This window comes from Ambystoma mexicanum, chromosome 7q, assembly GCF_040938575.1.
Source record: "Ambystoma mexicanum isolate Mex_15411 chromosome 7q, UKY_AmexF1_1, whole genome shotgun sequence".
Classification (NCBI taxonomy): domain Eukaryota; kingdom Metazoa; phylum Chordata; class Amphibia; order Caudata; family Ambystomatidae; genus Ambystoma; species Ambystoma mexicanum.
The window spans coordinates 317,262,945-317,288,646 of record NC_090941.1 but is presented as its reverse complement, the minus strand read 5'-3'; the positions used below and the strand labels follow the sequence as shown (position 1 = coordinate 317,288,646).

The following is a 25,702-nucleotide window of genomic DNA, read 5'->3' as shown; positions in this document are numbered from 1 at the left end:
GTCTGACCCTCAACTTGTGGAGTATTCCAAGGGTAGCCATGTTGCCTCACATGGCCGCTATCCCCGGCTCCCAATCATCACCAAATTACAAATAATGGCCGTTTTAGAGTTTCCGTGTATCAGAGGTCTTGTGGTAAGGCCCCGAATCACCACAACCAAGTTAGTAAAATGCTTACATTTAGTCTGCCGGACGGGGGTCTGTTTGCTGTCGGCCTGTTCCCTCTCGGGGGGAGGGGTATAGAGGACTCAATATAAGCCAAGGCTTCAGACGGGTTTTCAAAAAAGTGTGCCCTCCCAGCATGTTGTATCTTCATTTTTGCTGGGAACATAAGTGCATATGTGATCTGCCGCGCTCTAAGGAGTTTCTTAACCGGTTCATAAGGGCCTCTGCTTGCCTGGACGGCGGCGGAGACGTCAGGATATATATGTATTCGGTCACCATCATGATGTAATGTGCCAGCCTCTCTTGCCAAACGAAGAATAGTGTCCCTGTCTCTATGTCTCTATAATTCAAGAGGCGAGCGATAATTGTACGTGGCGGGGCTCCGGGCTTGGGTGCCGGTGCTAGAGTACGGTGCGCCCTTTCCACCAGGAAATGTTCGGAGAGTGATTCCGTCCCAAACAGGGATCTAAATAGTTCCTCCACACACTTCTCCATTTGGCCTTTACCGAAGGACTCCGCCACTCCGACCACTCGGACATTGTTCCTTCTCGACCTGGATTCGAGGTCTTCGCATTTACTCTGCAGTTTGTGCATCATATCCTTAATATGGGAGATGTCACGACTGTGATGGGCAATAGTATCTTCATTCACGCTTATTCTATTCTCGGTTTCTGTGACACGTGCACTCTCCTTGTCTATTCTGGCTCTCATGGATCCGATGGTTGCCACTATGTCGTCCAGCTTGGAGTTTACTGCCAGAAATCCATTTTGGACAAGTGTGGTCAGTTTGTCCTCTCTCTCCGTCTCCTCACGCTCGCCCGGCATTTCAGTAGAAGGATGTGTGTCCACCGTGCCAGCATGGTTCGCCGTGTTGGTAAACGTGTCCATAGGCCCCCTCTTCTTGCCTCCGGGTGTTTGGATGCCCTGTTTGTCTTGCTTGGCTCCCCCATAGTTACTGGATCAAATATGTAGAGCAGGTTTATCTGCAAGGTCCAAACCGCAGTTCGCGGGTAGGGGCTCAGGGAATCCGCAGCCCAAAGCAGTGGGCCACCAGTGTAGGATCGTGACACACAAATGGACTGTGCTCTCCCACGTGTGCAGTATTAAGCGGGTCTCGCAGCTCCACAGGCGCCTTGCGTATTATAGCAGCACCACTAGTCCAATCCGGGCCTGGCAGGCGTTCAGGGGGAGGCCGCGCAGTCGCAGTGTGGTGGCGGCGAGCCAACACCACTGATATAACAGGGCTCAGCCCAAGAAGCTACAGGGTGCTCCCCGCTCAGGCTCAATAACTGTTGAGGGCACCAGGAGGCGGTCAGGGATTAGGACGCCTGTAGTCCCAGTGCTGTAAATCTAGAGTGCAGCTTCGCAATGTGCTGGTGGCGTCCCCCCAAATACACAGGGTTCAGAGAGCACATATCACCCCAGCAGCCCTCACACCACCCACACGCTACAGAGGATAGTATTCTGCCGTAGTGCTGCCCGCTCCTTTTTCAATCGCACTAAGTGTCTTTCAAGAGCGCCAGAGGCCACAGAAGTTTCCCGGGGGATCACGACTTTCATCCAAGCAATGGGAGGGCAAAATGTGCGCCGGGTGTATTCAGCGTGCGAACGTTTCACATAATGGAATTCGGCCGTGAACCATCAGGAGTAGGTTCCGCGGCAAAACCGGTATGTCACCCCCCCCCGCCGCCGCTCCAGCCGGCTGCTTACTTGAGTGTCCCGCAGTGTCGCAGCAGGTCCCTGTGCAGGCCGAAGCTCCGTAGCCCAATTATCAGGGGAAGGTTGTTAAGCGGTTCTGCACCGAGGGCTCGGATTGAGACAGGCTGTCTGCCGAGGCAGCCAGGTACCTCCAGGCATCTGTCCGCAAGAGTGCAGGCTGCGCGGCAGTATCAGGAGCGAGCCGCCAGCCAGGCTCCGCCCCTCCGAAGTCTGCAGAGCACAGCAGCCACAGCTCTCGAGTGAGTTCTCCTAGTGCCGCTCGCCAGCACCTCAGCACCGCCTGCGCCGGCAGATTTTCACACGGCCAGATCTCAGCCGTTCGGTGCCTCCACATCCCCAAATTTTCGCAGGTTGTGGTTGAGGTCCTAGGCAATCACATCAGTAGGGATAAAGTTGTAGAGACGGCCCATGAACGGATCTCTAAGCTCAGGATCTTGGGGTGATGTTGGAGCTCAGGGTTTAGGCAGCCATTTTCTCTGTGCGCAACAGCGCCCCCTCTTGGTACCAAGATTTTGAGTTGAACTTTGTTTTAATTTGGAACTGAGACTTGTCAATCTGGAACTTTTGTTGCGCCTTTGAGAAGAACTGCAACCTTAGGAAAGGGATCATTCCCTCAGGAAACAGTCCCTTCAGACTACTGGCAAGGTGGTCCACTCTACAGAAGAAAGAAGCAATTTTTCTATATTAAGAAAACTCGCCAACCTTTTTAGTCGAGTTAAAGGTTTAAGGAATGGAAACAGTCTTTTGCCACCGGATGGTATAATTTGTACAGACTTTCTGACAGAATCCTTAGTGTTAAGTTGAGCCAGGGAAACCCCTCTTAGCGTTGGAGATAGTTAGGGTTTTGCCTCCTTTATTTTCATCAAAAAAAAGTTTAGGATCACAACAATGCAATCTGTGCATCAGCCTCCTCCTTTCGACACCCTTGCACAGGGGAAACACAGAGAGAGATGACGGAGCTGCAGGGGGAATGATTTTCAGATTGTGTTGAAATATGTTAAGCAGTTCTAGTCCAACAGTCAATTTAGCATTTTATAAGTATGTTGTGTCAAGAATGAATTACATGTGATTCATCCCGGGCCAATCAATATGAAACGGGCGTTGAATTAGAGGGATTCATCACTTTTGACAAATCAAATTAAAACCATAATGTCTCCAAACAAATATGTTAAAGAGCATGTGAAAAATAGTTTCTTCTAAAGCAATTTGTGTTACTTCTTTAACAATTCACGAAACCACTAACGGCAGGGGAAGCCCACTCAACCCACTAGCATTATAAGGATACCGGTCAATTACCAATCTTTAAAATAGGGTGCCCACCGGGAAGCATAGATCATTTTATTTTTCAGAATGGCTTATAATGGAAAATAGGTTCTACATCTTGTGTGTTGTGGAAATAAAGAGGACAAATATGTTGATTACCTTACTTAGTAGGATGATCAGACAGAGATCAAAATTAATTCACAAACTGAGAGCAAGAAGGAGGGACGATGGCTTGACAATAACACACCTCTGTGACTAAGTCATATTCTCTGACCAGAGTACTTTTGTAGCAGGCAGGGGACTTCAGGGATGACAACAAGATAAGAAATGAGCTACTGGAGATGTAACATAGGGGATTTCTCAGAGCCGTTCCATAACCGCCAAAGTATCCTGTGCACTACTGCAGGGAGTGAATATTTGGGGAGGTGTGTTAGATCAAGGCATTCCTCTTAAATATTACCAGCAAGCAGCGGGACAACCTCCCTCCCAAAAACGCCACTATCCAGCAGGGACCCATTCCATCTCTTGAAATGGAACCACCGACCTCGCTCCTCAGAGACAAGATGCCAAGTACACCAAAGAGTGGAGCAGCAATACATACCACAATACTTACTTTACACATGAACAGCACCTTGTCACTCAGCCAGAACATTACAGTGGAAAACATACCCCTCTCTACACATTCAGCAGCAAGGCATGTGTATATTGTAATGTTAACACAAATCCATTCTTCCCAAGGAAAGGGGAAGCAAGCAGACTCTTAGCCATTGGGCAATCTCTATGTATAAACACCTTTACCTGCAAAGAAGGAAGCAAACCAGGGAGGAGGAAACAGGCTGCTGAGCAAAGAAACTTCAAGGGCATATGGCATGAATCTGAAATGGCCACAAGCCTCTTGAAGCCACGACCCCAAGTCTTTAACTACAATCATATCACTTGTGAGAAACCTGAGGGTATTCTCCCGAGTAGAGCTCAGGAATCCCTTATTCAGGTGGCCAGGACACGGGCCATCGCTGTTGGCGCCAGTTCCTGGGGCTGGACTAGTGGGGGAGGACCACCTGAGTAGGGGAACCCGGAGTTATGCTAGGGGGAATACTCCAGGTGAGACACGGTACCATCACAGGGAGGATAGGGAAGGGAATGAAGTCCATGAAGCTTTTATAAGCTACCCCCGATCAACATCCCCTTTACCCAGGGAATCTTCCTTACCCAAAGGTAAAGTCAACAACTCATTCACATCTGGTAAAACCTTTAAAAACCAAACTCCCAAAATCCCTGCTATCCTGTCTTCTACTCTGATATTCCCAATCATTCTACTTCACGTACCTCTAATAATTAATTTCCGAACACCCAATCTCCCTTGACAAAACATTACCTTTCTCACAATTACCTCTGTTCAGTCCACGACTCCGACTATGCCCGGTTGCTTCATAATCCCTACCAATCCCTTCCCTCTAATTCTCACTTTCCAAACTCTCAGTCAAATATAACCAACAACTACAATTCCCATAAACCCTCTTGTTTATTTTATGATAAAAATCCCGGTCATTCCCGTTTGTCTCACATGAACACTCCCTTACAACATGACAGTAAATGGACTAATGTTAAACAAGGGTCAGGCAAAGTCAGGCAATTGACCTTAATCGCACACCTGACGGTCCTTTCCTTTCCCCACACGGATAAAAGGTGGAGCAAGACAGCACAGTATGAGAAAGGTGCGCACGGCAGACAGCATGATTAGACGGCTTATTAGACGTGGCAGTTCAAGAGAAGGAGAAAGGAGGCAGGAATCGAGAGGGTGTCGAGGAGAGCTGTGACCTTGCCCTTTTCGTCCCAGGCCCAAGGAACATTCATGGAAGAAAGCTTAAGACCGCGAACAATAGCACAAGTGTCTTGCAGCAGATGTCAATGGTGCACTGGGCAAGCCTACGCAGATAAGCAGGAGCGAGGGAAGCTCCCGCAACCGCGGTACCGGCCTTGACTCCAGTTAAGCTGAAAGTCGATCGGTTCATCAAAGCCGGTGAGTCCGGGTTGTGTTGAATGAAAATCGCAAAGTGGCAAGTTTGAACGAAGTTTAATGAACTGTAAAAGAACTGGAAAAAGTGTTAAGAGAAGACCTGCTGTAAAGGGAAAGCGGCACCATGTGGGTGCTAAATCAAGAGACTCTGGTCGATCCCCATCAAAGTGAAACTACGGGTACCAGAAGGCCGTAGGAGAGTCGCCGAAAGAGGTCAAAGTGGTACTACAGGAGCTCCAGTAAAATCCCAGTACAATCGAAAGACTTTGATCTACAACTTGCGTGAAATCAAGGGAAGTGAATCCTGCAGAATTAAGTAAATGTGAAGTTGTCAAGAGTGACCTTGACCAAGGGATGCTGTGGAGAGGGGAAAAGTCTAAATCTAAAGTCCTGAGAAACAGACAGAGGTGAACCCAGCCGAGGAATGTCCACTATGAACGGTTCGAAAAGACATTGAGAAACTAAGGTAAATGAAACCCACTAAAGAGAGGAGAAAAGTCTGAGTCCGACCGAAGGAGATCCGGCTGAGATTGAGAAGCGTCAGCGCCCTGAAGAGGAGGACCCAGGGGTGAAGCCATCACCCTACGTGAAACTGTGGTAAATAATTGAGAAGGGTCAGTGCCCAGAAGAGGGGGATCCAGCGGTGAACCCATCACCCAGCGAACAGTGGAAACAAACTTTCATTTGTTAAAGGAACTTTTGTTTTTGTTAATTGAAGACCTCAGACCCTCGAAGGCAAGAGACTTTCAAGGAAACGAGACTTGGCCATCGATGTTCCTTAGAGCAGTCACTAGAACTGTCGTCTCATGCTGGAGAAGCCCAAGACTGTACTGTGCTCCTATATCCTACCTTACACTAAACTCAAAATGTGTGGAAGGAAGACCCAGGCTACCGCATCTTGACATATTATTTGAGAACACTTCTTTCTTTTCTTGAGAACTATCCCACACCCTTTTTGTATTAGTTGTAACGTTTGGCAACAGGTTCCTTAGTATAGGCCCTTTTATTTGACACAACGTCACTAGGACTGCCTTATTTTTCATTTGATTGTCAACGCTTGCTCCCATCTTAGATTTAGGTTTAGAATAGGCGTTTTTCCAACCTGCATACAGAATTCATTGTTCAATAAACACCCCTGAACTGTAATCACTTGTGTTCGTCTTACTTGTTGCCACCATGAGTTCTTCACACACTGTAGGGAACACCTGATCACCCAGACAGTCGGAAAAAATAGACACTGGCACAGGGAGTATGAAAGATGCTCTGTTTCCTCAGCCTGGTAATAATTAAAACAGTACTGCAGATGTGAGCTACTTGTTTAAAAGGGATCAGGTTACAAGCGTGGTGTTTGCAGAGGTTGCACACAGGACAGTCAATATCCCAACTGAACTGGGTAATGGGGCAGTTTCTGTAGAAGGAAAGTTTAATCACCTCAGAAACCTATATCACTGCTTCACACTCAATGGTGGAGGGAAGTGGGGAAGAAGAGTATGTCAAAGTGAGTAGCTCATCCAGTCACAGATTTATTATTTCCACTCATGTTAATTTATTTTAGTACCTTTCACAAGACCAATGATGTGCGTTATATCCCCATGCACAGACTCGAGTACTCATAGTCCATAGACCCATTTCCTCCATCCTAGTGGGCGGCCCCCAACATGGGGACAGTACCGGAAACTTGTAAAGCGAAAAATTGAGCTTCCCCTTTAAATTTAGCATAGCCCACGGAAGCACAAATGCCTCGGGTGTGGGAGCACAAATGCAGCAGATCTGAAAATCAGGCTCTCGAAGGTCATTCGGGGGCAATCAGGATGAGGCTGCAGCCCCCGGAAGCCCGGAACTTGCAGAGGGTAGGCTAGAGTAGGGGCAGGAACACAACACTTGCGGCCTTGCCAACAGACCTGGAAGGTGTCTCCCAGAAACCTCGACCCTGTCAAAGCAAACTGGGGGCACTTGGAATTCCAAGGGTGTCGAACATTTCCAGGTCCGCAAACCCGCAAAGCTGGAACAGGGGCAACAAGGAGTCGGTGTGCAACTGCCACTCGTGGGTGTCAAACCCCAAGTGGCTCAGCTGATCTGCTTGTACATTTCTGTCCCCCGGGCGGTGGAATGCAGAAATCCAAAGCGCCTCCGTCAGGGCCCATTCCCAAATTGATACCGCCTCCATGCAGAGGAGGGGTGAATGGGTGCCACCCTGATTGTTCAGGTATAAAACATTGTAGTAGAATTGTCCATCCTGATCAAAACAGACCTGTCCCTGATGGGGGCAGAAACGCTTTGAGGGTCAGAACCACTGCCGTGAGCTCGAGCAGATTGATAGGCAGGAGGGCTATCACCCTGGACCAAGTGCCATGAATCACAAAGCCCTCCAGAGTAGCACCCCACCACGAAAGAGAGGAGTCTGTCGTCACCACCAGGGTAGGCTCCAGTCGGGTGAAGGGAGCTCCCACTGAAACATTGCTGTCCATCAGCCACCAGCGAAGGTCGGGCAAGAGGAGTGGGGGTATTGGGATCCTGTTCGACTGAGAACCCGTCTCATGATTGCAATTGGCCGCCAGGTAGAGCTGGAGGCACCTCATCTTGACGCAAGCGTGCTATACAGTGAGCACGCAGGAGGCCATCAGGCCTAGAAGGTGCTGGAACCACCTTGCTGAGGCGGTCTAGATGGCCGGAATGTGCCCAATCGCCTTATGAAGGGAGAGGATCCGCTCGGTGTGGGGAACACCCATCGAATAGCCGTGTTCCAGCGCACCCCTAGGAAGACCAGATCCCGAGAGGGGCAAAAATGTGACTTCCTCTGGTTGAGGGAGAACCCCAGCTATTGAAGAATATCCTCCAAATTCTGGTAGGAGTTCACCACACCAACCTGCATCCAGATAGGGGTATAGGTGATGGCCCTCCAAGCGGAGGAGACCCGCCACTGCGGTCATCAACTTTGTGAAGACACAAAGGGCCGAGTTCAGGCCGAAATGCAGCACCTTGTACTGAAAGTGTTACAACATAATTGTGAACTGCAGAAACTTCCAATGCGGCTGGTAGATGGGGACATGGAGGTACGCATCTTTGAGGTCTAGGAAACACATCCAGTCCCCTGCACACAGACACTCTGCAACTCTGCTATGTGCGCGGGAGTAATCATCTTGAAGCGTTCTAGCGGTAAAGACAGATTGAGAAATGACAGGTCCAGGACAACCATCAGGCCAGACTTGTTTTTCTTGGGTACCACAAACATCCGGGAGTAGAAACCGCAGCCCCTGTCTGAGTGATTAACCGGTTCTACAGCCTGCATCTCCAAGAGAGAAAGGACCTCCTGTAAAAGAGCTGAGGAACCGATCTGACGAAGAGGAGGAGAGGATGGTGGAGGAAAAGGAAGAGGAAGACTGAAACCCATGGAGACTATGGATCCAGGGGTTCTTGAAAAGACGCTTCCAGCTGTCCTGGAAAAAATCCACTGGGGAGTTGTGTTCCCTGGCCTTGAATTCGGTCCTGCCCTGAGACCGCATAAAGGACTTCTGCCCAGGCTTTTGTCAGGTATGGCCATGGACTTGGCGGTTTTAGTGGAGGTTTTCTTCTTTGTCAACTCGACATCGGTTGATGAATGAAAGAGGTCCATGCCCACAAAGGGCAGATCTAAGATCCGCTCTTGCACGTCAGATGAGAACGAAGTGACATGAATCCATGGCGTCCTTCTCATCCCGACACCAAAGTACAGCCCTCTGTTGGCTGTGTTGATTTGGGAGACTGATGACTCCTTGAGGTCCTGCGCAGTGGGCTGGGCATCCGCCAGACAGGCCTTGAAGGAGGCTTGTCTCTCCACGTGTAGGACGGGCAGAAACTCCCCAAGCTCCTGCCACAGCTTTTGGTTAGTCGTGGCCAAGAGGGCGCCAGCATTGGCTTGCCGCAGATGCAGTCCTGAAATGGCATAACAGCGTTTGCCCAAAGACTCGAGGATCTCGTCCTCCTTGGAGAGACAACTGGAGCTGGCTCCCGTGGGGAAGACGAAGACGATGGTTTAGAATACACAACATGATATGATAGGTTATGTATAACGTGCCTAATACCCACAGGTTTTTAAGCGCCGACCCAGGGATCGAACCTGTGCTGCTCCGTGTTGTCTTGCTTCCAGGGCGAGCATGTTGCCCCGAGCTATCCTCCTGAGATATAGTGAGCCTACAGCCACCACTGAAGAATGCAGCTGCGGGTGGGATGCCAGGAGCCCAGACATTTCTCGCCATCTGCAGGACATTCTCCTGGAGAGGGATGCCAGAACGGACCGTGGTGCGTTTGCCCAAAACCTCTGCTAGCACTCCTGACTCCTGGGGGGCTTCCTCTGACAGAGGGCCGCCCCCGAGAACTCTGCCAGACCCTGAAGGTCGGTCATGAAAGGCCTTAATGAATGCTGAGGGTTCATCGTCCTGGGCGGCATGGTCATCATCGTCCCCCCTCCCCCTTTTTGGTAGACCGCGGGCAGTATGTGCCCTAGGACACAGGTGCCAGCAAGGTCCCCCCTAAGTCTGAAGCCGAAGACAGGTCCACCCGCTGTTCAGGGGAGGTGATGGTGGTACAGGAGGAGTTTGAGGGGTCTGAACAACCAGTAGGGCCTAGACCGATTGAGGGACCGGCACTGGAACCAGCAGCGCTGAAGAAACGGGAGGCAGATCCAGAGGAGGCCAGGGCGGCACCACCTGCAGGATCACATCCTTCAAGAGCCCCGTCATCTGAATGCATGAGGCAGAAGAAGCGCTCGAAGAAGCGGTCCTCGCTGGATGCCGGGTCCCTAGGTGCTCAGCCCTCCGAGGCGCTGGTTCGCCGCTCCCGAGGCGTCCGAGGCGTGTAGCCGTAAGGCTGTGATGGGTAGATGTACATCTGAGGAGACCAGATGCCTGTACCATAAAGACTGCTGCTGCTGCCAGATGGAAGGGGACTGGGATCTTCCTGCAAATCCCATTCAATGGGCGAGAGCACGGGCGGGCTATTGAGTTGAATCCAAAATGGCCGATGGCCTGGCAGGCTCTGCCACGTGCTTCTCCTTCATTTTGAAGCCTTGCGCCTCACCCTGGGCGGGAGGGCGCAAAACCCCTGAGCCAAAAGAGGCCTTGGACATGGGAGGATACAGCTTGGGTCTTGCACCTGAAGCAGGAGCGTGAACCTCAGAGACCGCTCTGGTAGGCGCTGAGTCCTCGGCCGACTGGCCGGTAGTCGTAACGCCCTGACTCATGACCTTTGAGTGAGCTTTGGTGGGCTGGATGCCGACACCTGTGCCGGTAGCCATGCTGGATTGTGCTGATGACTGTCTGTAGGAGGTGGCATCCAATGAACCCAAAGAAGAGGACACACTTTATTGTCCTTCCGAGGACAGCCCGGGAGAGCTCCTGAGCCCCATGCTTTGGGAGTCGGTAGCCTCCAGGCCTGCCAGAACCTGAATCCAAGGAACCCTTGTCCGTGGGAACCCCGGGGAAGGAGTGGCAGTGCTGAGGAGCCATGCTGAACAACGGGATGACCTTGTTTTGACGAGAGGTCCTTAAGGTGGGGTGGAGGAAACGTGTGGATGTTCTCCCTCCACCGCGACAACCGATTCTTCAATGCCCTGTGACCGAGAACGCTGCAAGCAAAACACGCGTCTCAGCAGTGGTCAGGCCCCAGGCACTCAAGACAGAGTGCATGGGGGTCCGAGGCTGGGAACAAGCAGTCGCATGATGCACATCTCGTGAATCCTCCTGCAGCCGACATGCGCCTGGGGAGGCGAGGCACTGAAGGGAGTTTAAAAAAGATTGAAAAACTAAAATGGGGAGCAAGTGGAAATTTAAAAAGTCTCTGCGCTGGTTGCCAGGTCCGACACTGTCTGTGTCGAAAAAGGGACTGGGCGCCAGAGGGCGGGCGTTCCCACGCCCGAGGTCACGTCTCCATGCACTATACTAAAAATGGGAAGCCCAATTTTTCGCTGGCAAAGGTTCCTGTACCGTCCCCATTTTGGGGGACGGCCACAATGATGGAGGAAAGGGGACGGGACTTAGGAATATACCTATTCAGCAATAGGTCAGTCACACAAAAGCTGAAAAGCCTACTGATGGATCTTAACTTAGTTGATCATTGGTACACACAACACCCAATGGACAAGGCCTACACCTCACACGTGCAGAATTCTACATTTCAGACGGACTACATCTTTGCGCCATCAGGAAGCATGCAACAGGTTCTCTTGAGGAGAACCATCTCTGGTTCCGGAAGCACCTCATGACCTTTCTCTTTGCTTCTGCCCCCCCCCCTTCTTCCCTGTTGATCTGTTTCTCTCTCAGCACTGTGCACCTGGCCACCCTCTGTCCTCCGGGCCGAGGTACCTGCTCACCTTGCCACCCTCCTGAACTGACTCCGGGCCACCGCTTGCACTGGGGTCTGTATCTGTACCCATACCATCCCCCACCCCCTTCTCTTCTGCACTTGTCAGTCATACCCTGTCTGCTAAACACAGCACTTGCCACTTGCTGGCTGCACTACCATTGTTTTTTTGCTTCATTTATTTATTTATGATTATTTATCGGTTTCTCCTCTGCTCTGCACTTTCCACTTCTACCCCCTTCCATGCACTTTTCCCCTTTTTCCTTTTTTCCCTTTCCCATGCACTTGCGCGTTCTCAATGTCACTGGCCCTAGTAAGATCATTGGTTTTGTTCTCCCCTGTTCCCCTCCCTTGCATTGTCACGCTCTGACACACTTGTGTAGGAGCGCGATATAAAAAATATAAATTAAATTCAATATCAGACATAGAGCCAATGACCTTAACCGATCATAGTATGGTACACGTTTCATGCAGGGACTGGGCGAGGCATCAAAGATCACGCCAATGGCGCTTACCCCTGGGTATACTTTGGGATGCAGTCTGTTTAGAGGACCTCAAACATTCTGAGACTACTTGGTAATAATCGCTCAGAGGACACAGCCGAGAGCACCCACTGGGACGCCTTGAAAGCAGCAGCTAGAGGCAGCATCATTGGCAGCACGACTGCTATAAAGCGCATCAATGGTCAAACCAAATCACAGCTTCTAGAAGAGCTAAAAATAGCTGAAAAGGCATAAAACGAGGCACCTGATAGGCAAATGTATAGACAGACCACCACATCCAAAAACCAACTGAGGCTATTAAGGAACCAGAGAACCGAATGTACCCTACTTCGATTACAACAAAATGATTATGATCAAGGCAATGTCCTGGGTAAATTGTTAGCGCACTTGTTGAGGCAGCATGCAAGAAAGTCATTTATACATACAACAGTGGTTAGCCAGGGTAAAGAATGGGGTGACGAGAACTATAAGAGGGAATTATTTAAAGACTTTTATAAGAATTTGTATACTTCTGAGAGTCCCAAACAGGAGGAACATGTCTCTTGTTTAGACACAGTGGATTTAATAAAGCTGTCCCCATCTAACAGGGAATATCTCAATTCCCCAATAGATCCACAAGATGTACTACAGGCCATAAAAGTACTGAAAGTGAACAAGTCGCCAGGCACAGACGAGTTTACAGACAGTTTTTATAAATCACTTAGCCAGCTGCTAGCAAAACCACTGGCCAGTGTCTTCAATGCAATCAGAGAGGGAGGAGTCCTTCAGGACTCGATGAGAGAAGCCCAAGAAACCCCCATTCCTAAATCATGGAAAAACCATAAGCTGTGCTCATGGTATAGACCCATAGCTCTTTTAAATTTGAAATCGAAGAACTTTACCAAAATATTTAGCAATAGATTGGAGAAATGTATGCCGACGTTAATAAACCCGATCAATCAGGCTTTATATGGTGAATGGGGACGATGGACAATATAAGGTGGGACCTGCAGTTAGGGGGCAAATCGTGTAGAATTCCAGCCCACTCACTCTTACTGGCTCTCAACGCAGAGAATTAATACAAAAGGGCTGTCCCCAACTCTGAGGGGGACTGGGGAAAACATAGCGAAACAATGAAATTGTCCCTCCAGGAATGATTAGTACATATGCATCAATTCATAACATCCAATTCAAGTGGTGCTGTGTATTAAGTGTGACAAACAAAGCAACACTAATGGTGATGTCAAAGTCATCACTTATAGCCAACTCAAAAGCAAAACAATTTAAAAGAGAAATGTTCACTCAATATAGCAACAGTCAAATGTATACCAGAAAATAGATCTAATGATTCATTACGTATTCCAAATGATGATCCAATGTTTCTGTCGGACCTTGCAGACTCATATGCTGCTCATTTAGTATGCCATACATTTCGGTGTGTTGAGCAAATGACTCTGCCTTCGTCAGGACCCAACAAAAACGCCCTGGGAACAAGCACATATGAACTTATTTAAAAGGCTATATAAGGAATGGATGTCATAGCCATCACCAGCCCACCGACTCCAGAGAAAAGTGAGTGAACTAACCACAAAAAACCACAGCACGAGCAAACTCCTAATAGAGCTGCCTGATCACCAAAGAGTGAGAGGACAGGTGCCATGAGATGAAAAGAGTAACTCAAACACAGAAAGAGAGAGTATGAAACATACCCTATTCAATCATTCTTAAATCATGGTATGTGTAATAGTTAACCATGATGTAGCAAGAGTGGCACCTAGTTTCCATAAAGATGGCACTGCAATGGCGGCCTTATTCAACTGTGAATGGTTTAGACATGATCACATTAGTTACAAATGCAGGCCCAATCACATCTAGTATCCCATGAGGAAAGGAAGCGTGCCCTACATTATTGAAGTGGTTAATCATTCAAAGGAAGAAACCAGTAAAACAGTGTTGAACCACCTTGAGCTGCATCACAAAGGGCTTTAAAAGCAAATAGAAAAGAAGAGCCAAGGGAAATTAGTCAAAGTCTGCATTGCTGCATTCTGTGTGAAACATAACACAAAATTATATCCGTAGTAGAGAGCTACAGCCAACCCACAAGCTTACCTTGCACAGGCGCTTGCATTGAATCTGCATTGAGTCCATACAGTGGGAAACTGAAAGGAGAAACCACCCATATTGGGCAGTTTTCAAGAGCTGCGGCGCGGTCTCAAAAAGCACATAGCTGATAGTCAGTAATGGTGCTAAGCGACCTTAAACTGCATCACAAAGAGCTTAAAAGGAAAAGAAAAACAGATGAAAATCAGTCATAGTCCCTATTCCTGCACTCTTTGTGCAACATCACAGGAAATTGTAGCCAAAGCAGAATGGTAAATCCAACGCACTAGCTTATGAAAATCACGTGTCTGAGAGTGAGTGACGTGACCTGCACGTACCTCATCCTCACGGCTTTGCCTAAGGTCTGGGCATCCCACTTGGTACGTCACCGCCATCTTCGAATGGCTGGCGGTCATGAGTTACGGCTCATAAGGCCAGCGAAGTCAAAGTAAATAGAAATATAGGGACATGATGCTACACTAGTATGTAGAGAGACAGATCCTGTGATGGATTTATCATTCGCAAGGTGTAAAGCTAGAGCCAGGAGAAATCCACAAGAAGCCGTGCCTGTGCCAATCGGCCTCCAATGCTTGAGGGAAAATAGCCGCCATGTTGGATAAATGATGGCCGAGGTGCAATAGAGAAGTGCATGCAAAAAAATACCCAGATCGTTAAAGGGTACTGTAAAGAGAAAGGGAAGAATCTAATTCTAACCCAACTGTAGACTCATGCTCAAAATGATGGCATGATCAAATCGACCGAGGAACAATGAAAACCTGACAGAAGGAACAAGTTACTTACCTGTAACTGTTGTTCTCCAGCATGGGTCTGGCATGGATTCACATGCTCATGAATATTCCCCTTCGTCAGGCTGGGAATCCTCGGTAAAGAAAAAGATCAGTTTCAGTTTCGTTTCTACTAGTAACCAATCACTGGTCTCAAGGTCATACCACCCCAGCCAATGACTGCCCTCTACCTAAGCCCCTCCTTTGGCAGCCATCTTCAGATTTGGTAGCATGTAAAGTGGCAGTAGGACCGAAAGTAGGGCCGCAAAGGGGTAGGAGGGAGGGTTCGCATGTGAATCCATGCCAGACCCATGCTGGAGAACAACAGTTACAGTTAAGTAACTTGTTCCTTCTCCAGCATGTGGTCTGGCATGGATTCACATGCTCATGAATACAAGAATACATAGCAGTACACACATGCACAACCACGGGAGGTGGCAAGGCTCAACATTAAGCATTTCAACAACTCAACATTAAGCATCCCTTACCTCCTCACCAGGCCCACCTTCAGGCGAACAGGTTGCGCAGCACTGCCTGACCAACTCTGGACTCCTCCCTGGAATCCCGGTTGATGCAGTAGAATCTAGTGAAGGTGTGCGTTGACTTCCACGTAACAGCCCTGCAGATGTTCAGCATGGGCACACCAGACAAGAACGCTGTGGTAGCAGCGATCGCTCTGGTCGAATGGTCTCTCGGACGGCCGGGCAAGGGCCGGTTTGCCAACCGGTGACAGTGCATAATGCAGCCAGAGAGCCATCTGGAAATGGAAGCCTTCGAGAAGGCCTTCCCTTGGTTCACAGGTCCAAAGTTCAAAAACAGCTGTGATGTCTTCCGAAGGTTCTTCGTGTGGTCCACGTAGAACTTCAGCGCTCTAGCCACATACAGGGGGTGCAAAGTCCTCTCAGCCGGCGAGGAAGGTGACGGGAAGAAAACAGGTAACACCAAGGGCTCGTTGAGATGGAAGTCCAACGGCACCTTGCGCATGGAGGAGGGATGCGTCCTCAGCACCACCCTCGTCTTGTGGAATGTCAGGTATGGATGTTTACAGGAGAGGGCCTGGATCTCTCCCACTCGTCGTGCGGCATTGATGGCCACAAGAAACAATGTCTTCCACGACAGGAACTTCAACGGTGCCAAATGCAGCGGCTCGAATGGCGGCCCCATGAGCCTGGTCAGCACCACGTTGAGCTCCTACGCCGGGGCCGGGGCCTTCACCGGCGGGAACGATCGGAACAGTCCTTTTATGAACTCCTTCACCAGGCGATGAAACCATTGGGATGACCGCCCCGGAGTTCTGGTTTAGCGGGAGATAGCCACCAGATGGATCTTGATGGAGGCCTGTGCCAGCCCCGTCTTGGCCAGCGATAGCAAGTACGGCAGCACTTGAGGGGCCGTAATCCGCAGAGGGTTAATCACCTGTGCACGGCACCAGACAGAGAACCTCTTCCATTTGTGTCCATAGCACTTGAGAGTCGAGGACGTCCTGGCCTTTGCAGCACCTCCTTGCAGTCCGCCGGGATATAGTACCCTCCGAACTCTAGTGCTGCAAGAGCCAGGCCTGCAGGTTCAGCAACCCAGGGTCGTGGTGGAGGATGGCGCCTCCTTCTCTGGCGAGAAGACCCGCGTCCGTCGGCAGTTTGACTGGGGGGGACGCTGACATGTCCAGAAGGTCCGGGAACAAAATCTGCCTCGGCCACGCGGGTGCGACTGGATCATCTTGCACTGGGGACCGTCTGAGTTGACTCATGAGTCGCAGCAGCAACGGCAACGGTGGGAATGCATACAGGACCAGGCCGTCCCAGGGGAATGAGAAGGCATCACCCATGCTCCCCGGCTAGGGAAGCCTGCTGGTGAACCTCCGGCACTTGGCGTTCGTTGCCGTCGCGAATAGGTCGATCTGGGGATTGCCCAATTGTCAGAATAGGAGATCCACTTGATCCTGCTGCAGCTCCCACACGTGGCACGAGCGCAGCTCTCTGCTGAGTGAGTCAGCGATGGTGTTCTTTATTCCTGCCAGATGGAAGGGTACCAGAAACATCCCTTGGGCGGCGGCCCAGTGCCACAGATCCTCCGCTTCCTTGGATAGGGCTGGCGATCTCGTGCCCCCCTGCTTTCGGATGTAGAACATCGTGGTGGTGTCGGTAAAGACCCTTACCACCTTGTCCTTGAGGGATGGAAGGAACGACCTGAGGGCCCAGAACAAGGCTCGGAGCTCCAGGATATTGGCTCCCGGAGGAGAGGTCACTACACATCAAAGGCCTCTTGCGCGGAGATCTCTGGTGTGCGCTCCCCATCCCTCCAGGGAGGCGTCCGTCGTCACCGTTTCCTGATGTGCCGGGGTTTGGAAGTCCATGCCCGCCACCAGATGCGCGCGTGCCCCACCACCGGATCGCTTCGCGGAAAGTCTCGTTGAGTGAGATCCTGTCTTCGAAACTGCCCGCTGCTTGCATCCAACGGGCATCGAGGAACTCCTGCAGTGGTCACATCCTCAGCCTGCATAGGTGCACGAGGTAGATGCACGAGGACATCATGCCGAGTAGGGACTTGATGGACCTGAACCTGGCCACGTCCATGGTCAACAGCCGTTATACCTGGCCCAGGATGGCCTTCGTCCTTTCCTCCGACGGTGAAGCCAATCGCGCCACTGTGTCGAGTCTGGCTCCCAGGAACAAGACGGCTTGCGACTGTACCAAGTGGGATTTCGCAAAGTTGATAGAGAATCCCAGATCCATGAGCAGTTGGACGGTCTTCGCAGTGTGATCGACAGCGAGTTCTCTTGACTTTGCTTGGATGAGCCAATCGTCCGGGTAGGGGTAGACATGGATCCCCTGCAGGCGCAGCTGCGCCGCCACTGGTGCCAGGCACTTGGTGAATACCCTTGGCACCGACTTCAATCCGAAAAGAAGGGCCTTGAACTGATAGTGCCGCCCCCGGACCACGAATCGTAGGAATTTGCGATGTCGCTTTAGAATGGGGATGTGTAAGTAGGCATCCTCCAAGTCCAGCGACGATAGGAAGTCGCCTTTCTCCAGCTGTCCCAACACGTGCTGGAGGGTGACCATCCGGAATTTCTGAGACTTGATGTACTTGTTTCGACGACGACGGTCCAAGATGGGTTGCCAACCGCCGGTCTTCTTCCATACGAGGAAGTACCACGAGTACACTCCGGAGCCCCAGAGCCTTTTTGGGACGAGTTCTATGGCTCCCTTTCTTAGCATCGCTCGTACCTCTAGAAGTAGTTGTGGGACGTGGTTTTCCTTCCTGGCCACGGGTGGTATACAGGGGCACCTTCTCTGAAATTCCAGATTGTGCCTGCGGGACAGGGCATCTAACGCCCAACGGTCGGTGGAGATGGACTCCCACAAGTTGACTAATTTCGCCAGCCGGCCTCCCACCGGGTGGCTCGGGTGGGGGCCCGACGCCACGGCCGGTTCAGTCCTGTTCGTCACGGCCTATGCTCCTGTGTAAAAACGGGGCTTGGTTCTCCAGTTCTTCAACCAATGCCCTCCAAATGTGGCTATCCTCCTTGAAATGCACCTTGCAGGCTCCGTCTGTAAATTTTACAGGCGAACCAACTATCAGACACATGCAGGCTTTTTGTGGAGTTCCCGAGGGGTGCTGATACTTGCTCATAAGAGGTTGCCCCTCCGGTTTTTTATATATGGGGAGCTTTGGGGGACCACGGTTGGCACCCTGTCTGTCTACGCCCCTCCTCCGTTATCCATGGACCTCCTCAATGTCATACAAAAACTATTCCTTTCCTGCCAACCGGAATTATGGATACTGGGAGGCGACTTTGATGTCATGGACCTGGCTATGGATCGCACTCACTTACGGGGCACTGACCCAGCGACGCCCACAAAGTTACACACCTTCGCTGATGCGCTTGATTTGTGGTATGTTTGGACGGTTGTCAGTGTCAATGCCAGGGGTTATTCCTTTCACTCCGAGGTGCATGCCTCTACGTCTCGGCTGGATTATTTATTTCCTTCGCAGTGGAACGCACATCTGATTACTTCGGCCAGGTTCCTGGCAAGGGGCGTTTCTGATCATTCCCCACTTCTTATTGAGATGGCAACCAATAGGCCTAGACGCCAGACCAGATGGCATCTCAAAAACGACTATCTTGACTTTACAGATATTCTGGAAGGAATTGCAGCCAATACCAAGGATTATTTCACAACTACCACTGGGTGGGTCGATAGCCTGGTGACCCTCTGGGAGGGCTACAAGGCGGTTCTTAGAGGCAAATTGGTGTCCTTGATCTCAGCGAAACATCAGGCCCAGCTGCAGCGGGTACCCGAAGCCAAAATTATAGCTGAAAACCAGGAGGAGGAATTTCTCCAGTCAGACTCGCCCGTCACACACAGACTCCTTTTGATGTCCCGGGAGACACTACACAATATTCAACTGGACAATGCCAGGCAGGCACACAGGTACGAGTTGAATAGGATTTATGACATCTAGGACAAGGCGGGGAAAATGTTGGCCTGGTTGGAACGGAGGGATGAGAGAAACTGACATGTTAAACAAATAATAGATGAAGACAGAGCTAGTCACACAGAAGACTCTGAGATGGTGGAATGCTTCGCACAATGTTATGAAACGCTATATCAGGCTCCGGAGAGACCCGACCAAATCGCTCGTGACCCCTTCACCAATGTTGTACTCCCCCGCCTCACTGCGGCACAATCAATAAGCCTGAATGCAGAGGTTACTGAGGAGGAAATCACGGAGGACATCTCTCAGCTCCAGGCTGGGAAAACCCCAGGCCCCAACTGATTCCCTGTGTAGGTGTGGAAAAACATGGGCGACCTGATGGTTCCACACCTGCATAATCTGTTTCACCACAGTAGGGAGATGGGAGGTTTGCCCCCAGGCCTGAGACCAACCATCATAGTGGTTATTCCCAAAAAATAGAAGCCCCTCACTTGGTGTTCCTCCTACCGACCGACCAACCCATTCCTCTCAAATGGGGAGTCCAAGATACTAGCCAAGGTACTGGCTAATCGGGTGCTACAGGTGGTCACCATGCTAATATACCCAGATCAGTGGGATTCTCCTGACAAATACACCCGCATGAACATTAGATGCCTCTATCTGGTGTTAGACCAGTTTCGACCCTTCCTGAGCCCCTAGCACTCTTCGCATTAGAGTTCGAAAAGGCCTTTGACTCCTTTGTGAGCACCTTCGGGGAGTTTTGGCGGGAATGGGATTTGGAGACAGGATTGTAAATTGGGTTAGACTTTTGTATGTGGCCCCAGAGGCCGCGGTTAGAGTAAACAGTGTAATATCTCGATCTTTTCCCTTATGACGGGGGACCCGTCAGGGGTGCCCGCTTTCCCCCCTATTGTTTACATTTGCCGGCGAGCCACTGGCCATAAAGCTTTGCTTTTACAAGGTGTGGGAGGGTTTCCGGTGGCCTATGGACAAGATCTCCCTCTACGCAGATGATGTATTGATCTTTTTGAGCAACCCAAGGGTTTCTTACCCCATTGTGACCCAGTGTCTTCGAGACACTGCGATAATCACCGGATTGAGGGTTAACTGGGAAAAATCAGTATTGCTCCCAGTGAAGGGGGTGAGGGGGAGGGGACTTGGCAGTTCCCCCTGATAGTCCTACATGAACTCGCGGATGGGCTTCCATTACCTAGGGATCCACATTGGGCTTGACCCTCTTGACTTTCTTTCTCACAATCTATATCCGATCATGGAGTAATTTCAACAAGATGTGAAGCATTGGCGCATGCTTCCCATAACACTGTTGGGGAAGGCAGCATTATTCAAGATGCTTATGTTGCCCAAGTATCTCTATGTCCTCCAGAACGTACCTCTACCGGTCCCTCGGATAGAATTTGCAAAAATGGACTGAGCCCTTAGAGATCTGATATGGTCAGGAAAACAACCCAGGATTGCCCTGTCCATGTTACAACGTTCAGTATTGGAGGGGGGCATTGGGCTGCCCAACATTGAACTTTATTACGGGGCCTCACAAATGTCAGTGATTAATGATTGGTTGCATGTCATGTTAATGACCTGTCGCGCCTTGAAACACTTGTGTATAGGCGCGTTACAAATGCCATATCATATCATATCATATCATGGGGACCCTGCATTACCCCATATCAGGGCTGAGTTGGCGTGGATGGAAGGGGTCCCGCCTATCCAATTGCTGTACGGTGGGGGCGGCGACCATACCCTACCAGCAATAACTAGAAATGTGATCAGCGTTTGGGGGCTGGAGCTTCGTGACGTTGGTTGAAGCGGGAGACCGACCCAGGCCCAAACCTTGTGGTGAATTTCATTTTTGCCCGAAGTCAATAAAATTGGGGTGTTCGGGACTTGGGTTCATCATAGTATTGAAACCCCGAGTCAGGTACTGGTCGATGGGGGAGTGGTCCCTTTTTCCACCCTGCAGGAGGCTAGTAGGTTCCCAGTGACCAAATGCTTTCATCATACCCAGGTCACCGACGCATTGCAAACCCAGTTTGGCGATATACACGCGGTAGGGCCCCGTTTCCCTCTAGGGGCCAACATTGTCACACACTGCATTACCAGCAGAGCTGCCTCTGTTATGTACCAATGCTTATCCTCCTTTTCCTTGCAGGGATTGGTCAATCTCTGGGGCAAGTGGGAGTCGGAAATGGGGGCTATAGATCCGGAGGTCTGGGTGGAGGCCTTGATGTCCCCAAGGGTGGTGCCAATCTCCTCCCCGTTTCACTTAATTCAACTTGAGATCCTACATAGGGTGTATCTGTCTCGCACACTACTCTTCAGATGTGGCAGGGCGGCTCATGAGCAATGCTTGAGGTGTGACCGGGCAGAAGGCTCTTTCTTCCATATTGTATGGAAATGTCCGCTGGTTCGTGTTTCTGGGACAAAATCCTGAATAAACTGACGGGTGTGGTCGGGGAACGCGTGCCTGCGGAACCTAAACTTCTCTTGCTGGAAATCTGGCGTTCCCACTCTTATAATCGCTGGGACAAACTGCTGATCTCTACCGGGGCTATCCTGCCTAAAAGGAATATCGCAATGAAATGGGACACGCCAGAGGCACCCGAAGATCACAAACGGGTTTCTGATATGGACATCTGTATGTCGTATGAAAGACTGATATATAATGCAAGGGGGTGCCTGACTAAATTCCGGAAAATATGGCACAGATGGGAGGAAGATGGCTGTTGACTCTTCTGGGGTATATCGGATCACCTATCTTTCCTGCATTTATGTTTTTTACCATGATGCACTTAATTTCCTCATTTCTGCTGTACCTGGAATCAGTGAAATATGTAATGTCAAGTCACTTACTGTGCTGCAATGATATGTTTCGTATGTGTTTTAAATTACAATAAAATGTTAATTAAAAAAGGAAAGAACTGCGAGGCAATGTCCTTGTGGGCTATGGTATGTGGGCCAGGCAACTGACATACGGATCGCGGAACATTGATCCAGAATTTAATGCAAGAATAGCATAGCCCCCCTAGTACTGCATTTAATTGAATTCCAACATACAGTGGACGTTCTACAGTGGTGGATAATTGGTATTGCGAGGACTGTCCCCAACCAGCAATGTGTCCTTCAATTGAATGAAGCGTGGTGGATTAATGCCTTAATACACATATGTCTGGCCTAAATGAAGCTTTACCCTCCATGCTATTGACATAATGCATTGTAAGAAACCTATCTAGCTTGTCAGGTTCTCATTGTTCCTCAGTCATAAAATCATCATTTTGAGCATGAGTCTACTGTTGAGTTACAATTAGATTCTTCCCTTTCTCTTGATGGTACCCTTTAACCATCAGGGTATCATGAAGCAGCAGTCTTCCTGGATGAAGTCGTCGACATCAAAGTCGCTGACGGAAGGACAGTCTTAGTGGACGAAGTCATCAACGGGGTAGTCATTGACAGGTTAACAGCCTTGGTGGATGAGGTTGTCAACAGTGTAGCCACTAACAGGTCCCTCAACAGTGTCTGTGATGGCTTAGCTTTGCGCTTTGCGCTTTGCAGATGGTGTCAATGATTTCCTCGCAGACAGCACCTGTCTGCTTGACGGTCAACGACCGATCGAAAGGGAGGGCGATGACAACCATTGCCTTGCAGACAAAGGCTTTGCAGCCGAAGTGCCCGTCAATGAAGAAGTGGAAGCGTGAGACGCCTTAGCCTTTTCTGGTATCTTTCCACAGGAAGTGTACTCAAAGGATCTTGACCTCTTGCCAGAGGGAGCACACTCTTTGGGCTTACGAACCCTGGAAGAGGCATGACTGCACACAGAGGCAGAGTCAGAAGCCCTACCTTCCTCAATCCACGCCGCTAACCTTGGATGGTGGTCTTTTCACGTCTTGGAAGAGCATCTTGGAAGAGACGTCCTGGCAGATGGAACATCTGTCTACGTCGTGGTCTGGATGCAAGCAGTAGATGCATTTGAGATGCTGATCCTCAACAAAGATGTTTTTCAGGCCGCATTTCAAGCAGGCCCTGAAGAGACTTTTTCTCATGGCATCCACCCAGGTGCATTTAGACAGGTCCAAGCTTGGGCCTGTCGCCTCACACAGTGCGGAGATCTGACGATGGACTGGTTCTCGTCTTGCAACGGGTCTCCACCAACGGTGACTGAAGAATGACAAATTTGAGACAATTTCCCACAAACATAGGAAAAGTTACTGAAATTTCAAGGAGCAAAACATGAGGACTTCCAACACGAAAATGTGTGGTAAAAATCTAAAGATGGCCACCAGTGTTGGAACTTAGAAGGACGAATGTCATTGGCTGGAGCAGTATGACCTAAAGGGACAGCAATAGGTTATAGAGGTGACCAGCAGTTTTCAGCTTTACAACTAAACTGCTTTAGTATTACCGAGGATTCCCAGCCTCACGACGGGGAATATTTATGAGCATGTGAATCCATGTAAGACCCCATGCTGGATAATAAACTAGTGTCAATTTAATACAAACATACTTATTTTAACTAGATTTCTCACTTTTTCCTTGGTAACGTCTCTATGTCTCTTCCCAGGTCCCATATGGAATTTTAAACGTGTAGTCTCATTAGGTGTGGGTATTTCTTTTGTACTTCAGTGGAGCTATACTAATCAGGACTTGTAGGGGTGTGATGTTCAAGGGACCAACAGTGTTCGCTCTTAGCTCCTAGACACAGTAGTGGTGGAACCTTCTCATTTATCTGTTGGTGGGTGGTGCTTCATGAAGTCAGAGGACTGCGAGCACAGAAATGAGACATCCCCTACTACTGTGCTGTTCTTGACAGCTCATGACCAATATCTGGTTTCCCTTAGATGCCGTCACCTGACTTCCCAAGAAATCACACCATCAAAACATATTCGGTCAGTTCCCTGGATAGAGACTGTAACTAGAGTAGGTTTCTTGACCCCCCGAAACATAATACTACTTAGAGGCCAATGGGTAGACATGGCACATTTCTCTCAGCCTGTTTATGTGGATCCTCTAATACAACATGAATACTAGGAACTAGCTAAAAAGGCAAAATAAAATAAAGAACGTGAGTGTCAAGGAAGGGTGGCTGCATATTTTCTGACAGCAGCAGGTGGTAGTACAAAATCATTATAAAATGTGCTTCTTTTATCTGGAAATATGATAAATCAGCAAATTTAAGCATTCCCCTTGCAAAGAGCGAGAGGTAAACACATCCAGATTTCGTTCAAGTACTACATGCATTTATAAAGCAAGATGTAACATTAAATATCCATTCATATTACCTGGACACGCTCAAAAATATCTGCTTGTTCATTGTCGGTCAGCAAAGAAAGTTGTCGCTGGATTACAAGTTTGGCTCTTGGTGGATAAAGGCCTTTAAAAGACAACAAAATACTTTAAATGAATACACAAAGAAAAAGGTGGGTTTATTCTAGAATTTAAATGTTAATGCTAAATGTGTTTCCTAATTAAAGATTTACATTGAGGCCTCGAACAAGCATGGCTAAGCATCTTTAAAGGATCAAGATTGAGGGCTGTGCTTGAAAGGGGATGAGAAATCGAGAAGAGCTTGAAGCCAGGGACGTCATTTCACCAAAATGCCAGCGGTAGCGGAAGTGACATCACATGACCCTTGACCACTGATGACATAACAGCAAGTGATGTCATTTGACACCCACTTCCCTGAAGTGACATCACGTGAAGTGATGTAACACAACCGTTTACCACTTGACAAAACAGAAAGTGGCATCACATAGCATTGTTTCTAAGTACACTATGAAAAATATGGTTACAATATCACTGTAATGTGATATACATTTCATACAAGAATGGATCACCATATGTATCGGCAGAAAAAAATGCTATAACTTCAACTTGCGAAAAGCGAAATACATAGTTTGAAATGGATGCTTATTCTATTCTAAATGCTTTTTGAGTATTTTGTCTGCATTGTTAATATGAGGTGTTTAGGAACAAAGACTAAATCAGTGACTCACCCCCTGAAGCGTGCCTGAAAGAAACCTTCAATGGGCCTCATTACGAGTATGGAGGCAGCCATGGTGCTATTAGCGCCATGGCTGCCTCCATACCGGGCTCCAATACCGGTTTCCTGCAATGAGGAATTACCAGGTCATTCCGACATTGGAGGACCCGGTAATTCCTCCTTGCAGGAACCCATCCCCATTCCCATTTGAGCCCCTCTAGGGCTCAATGGGAATGGGGAGGGAGCTAATAACAGCGCCCTCATTACGAGTATGGAGGTAAAGTCATGGGGCCTCATTACGACCCAGGCGGTAAGTTACCGCCTGGGTCGTACCTTTACCACCATGGCGTAAACTATGTTTACGCCATGGTGGTTGGCGGACTTACCGCCCCATTCCGAGGTGAG

At 49.4% G+C, this 25,702-nt stretch overlaps 1 protein-coding gene across 3 annotated transcripts in view; it reads right to left on the bottom strand.

Annotated features, from left to right (window-relative positions):
• TBC1D4 (TBC1 domain family member 4) overlaps positions 1 to 25,702 on the bottom strand; it is a 1,514,114-nt gene that overhangs the window by 690,028 nt on the left and 798,384 nt on the right. For all 3 annotated transcript variants that reach the window (XM_069639269.1, XM_069639270.1, XM_069639271.1), the window contains one exon: positions 24,597 to 24,688. In XM_069639269.1, coding sequence (XP_069495370.1) covers positions 24,597 to 24,688 — 92 coding nt within the window. The remainder of the gene's footprint in view (positions 1 to 24,596; positions 24,689 to 25,702) is intronic.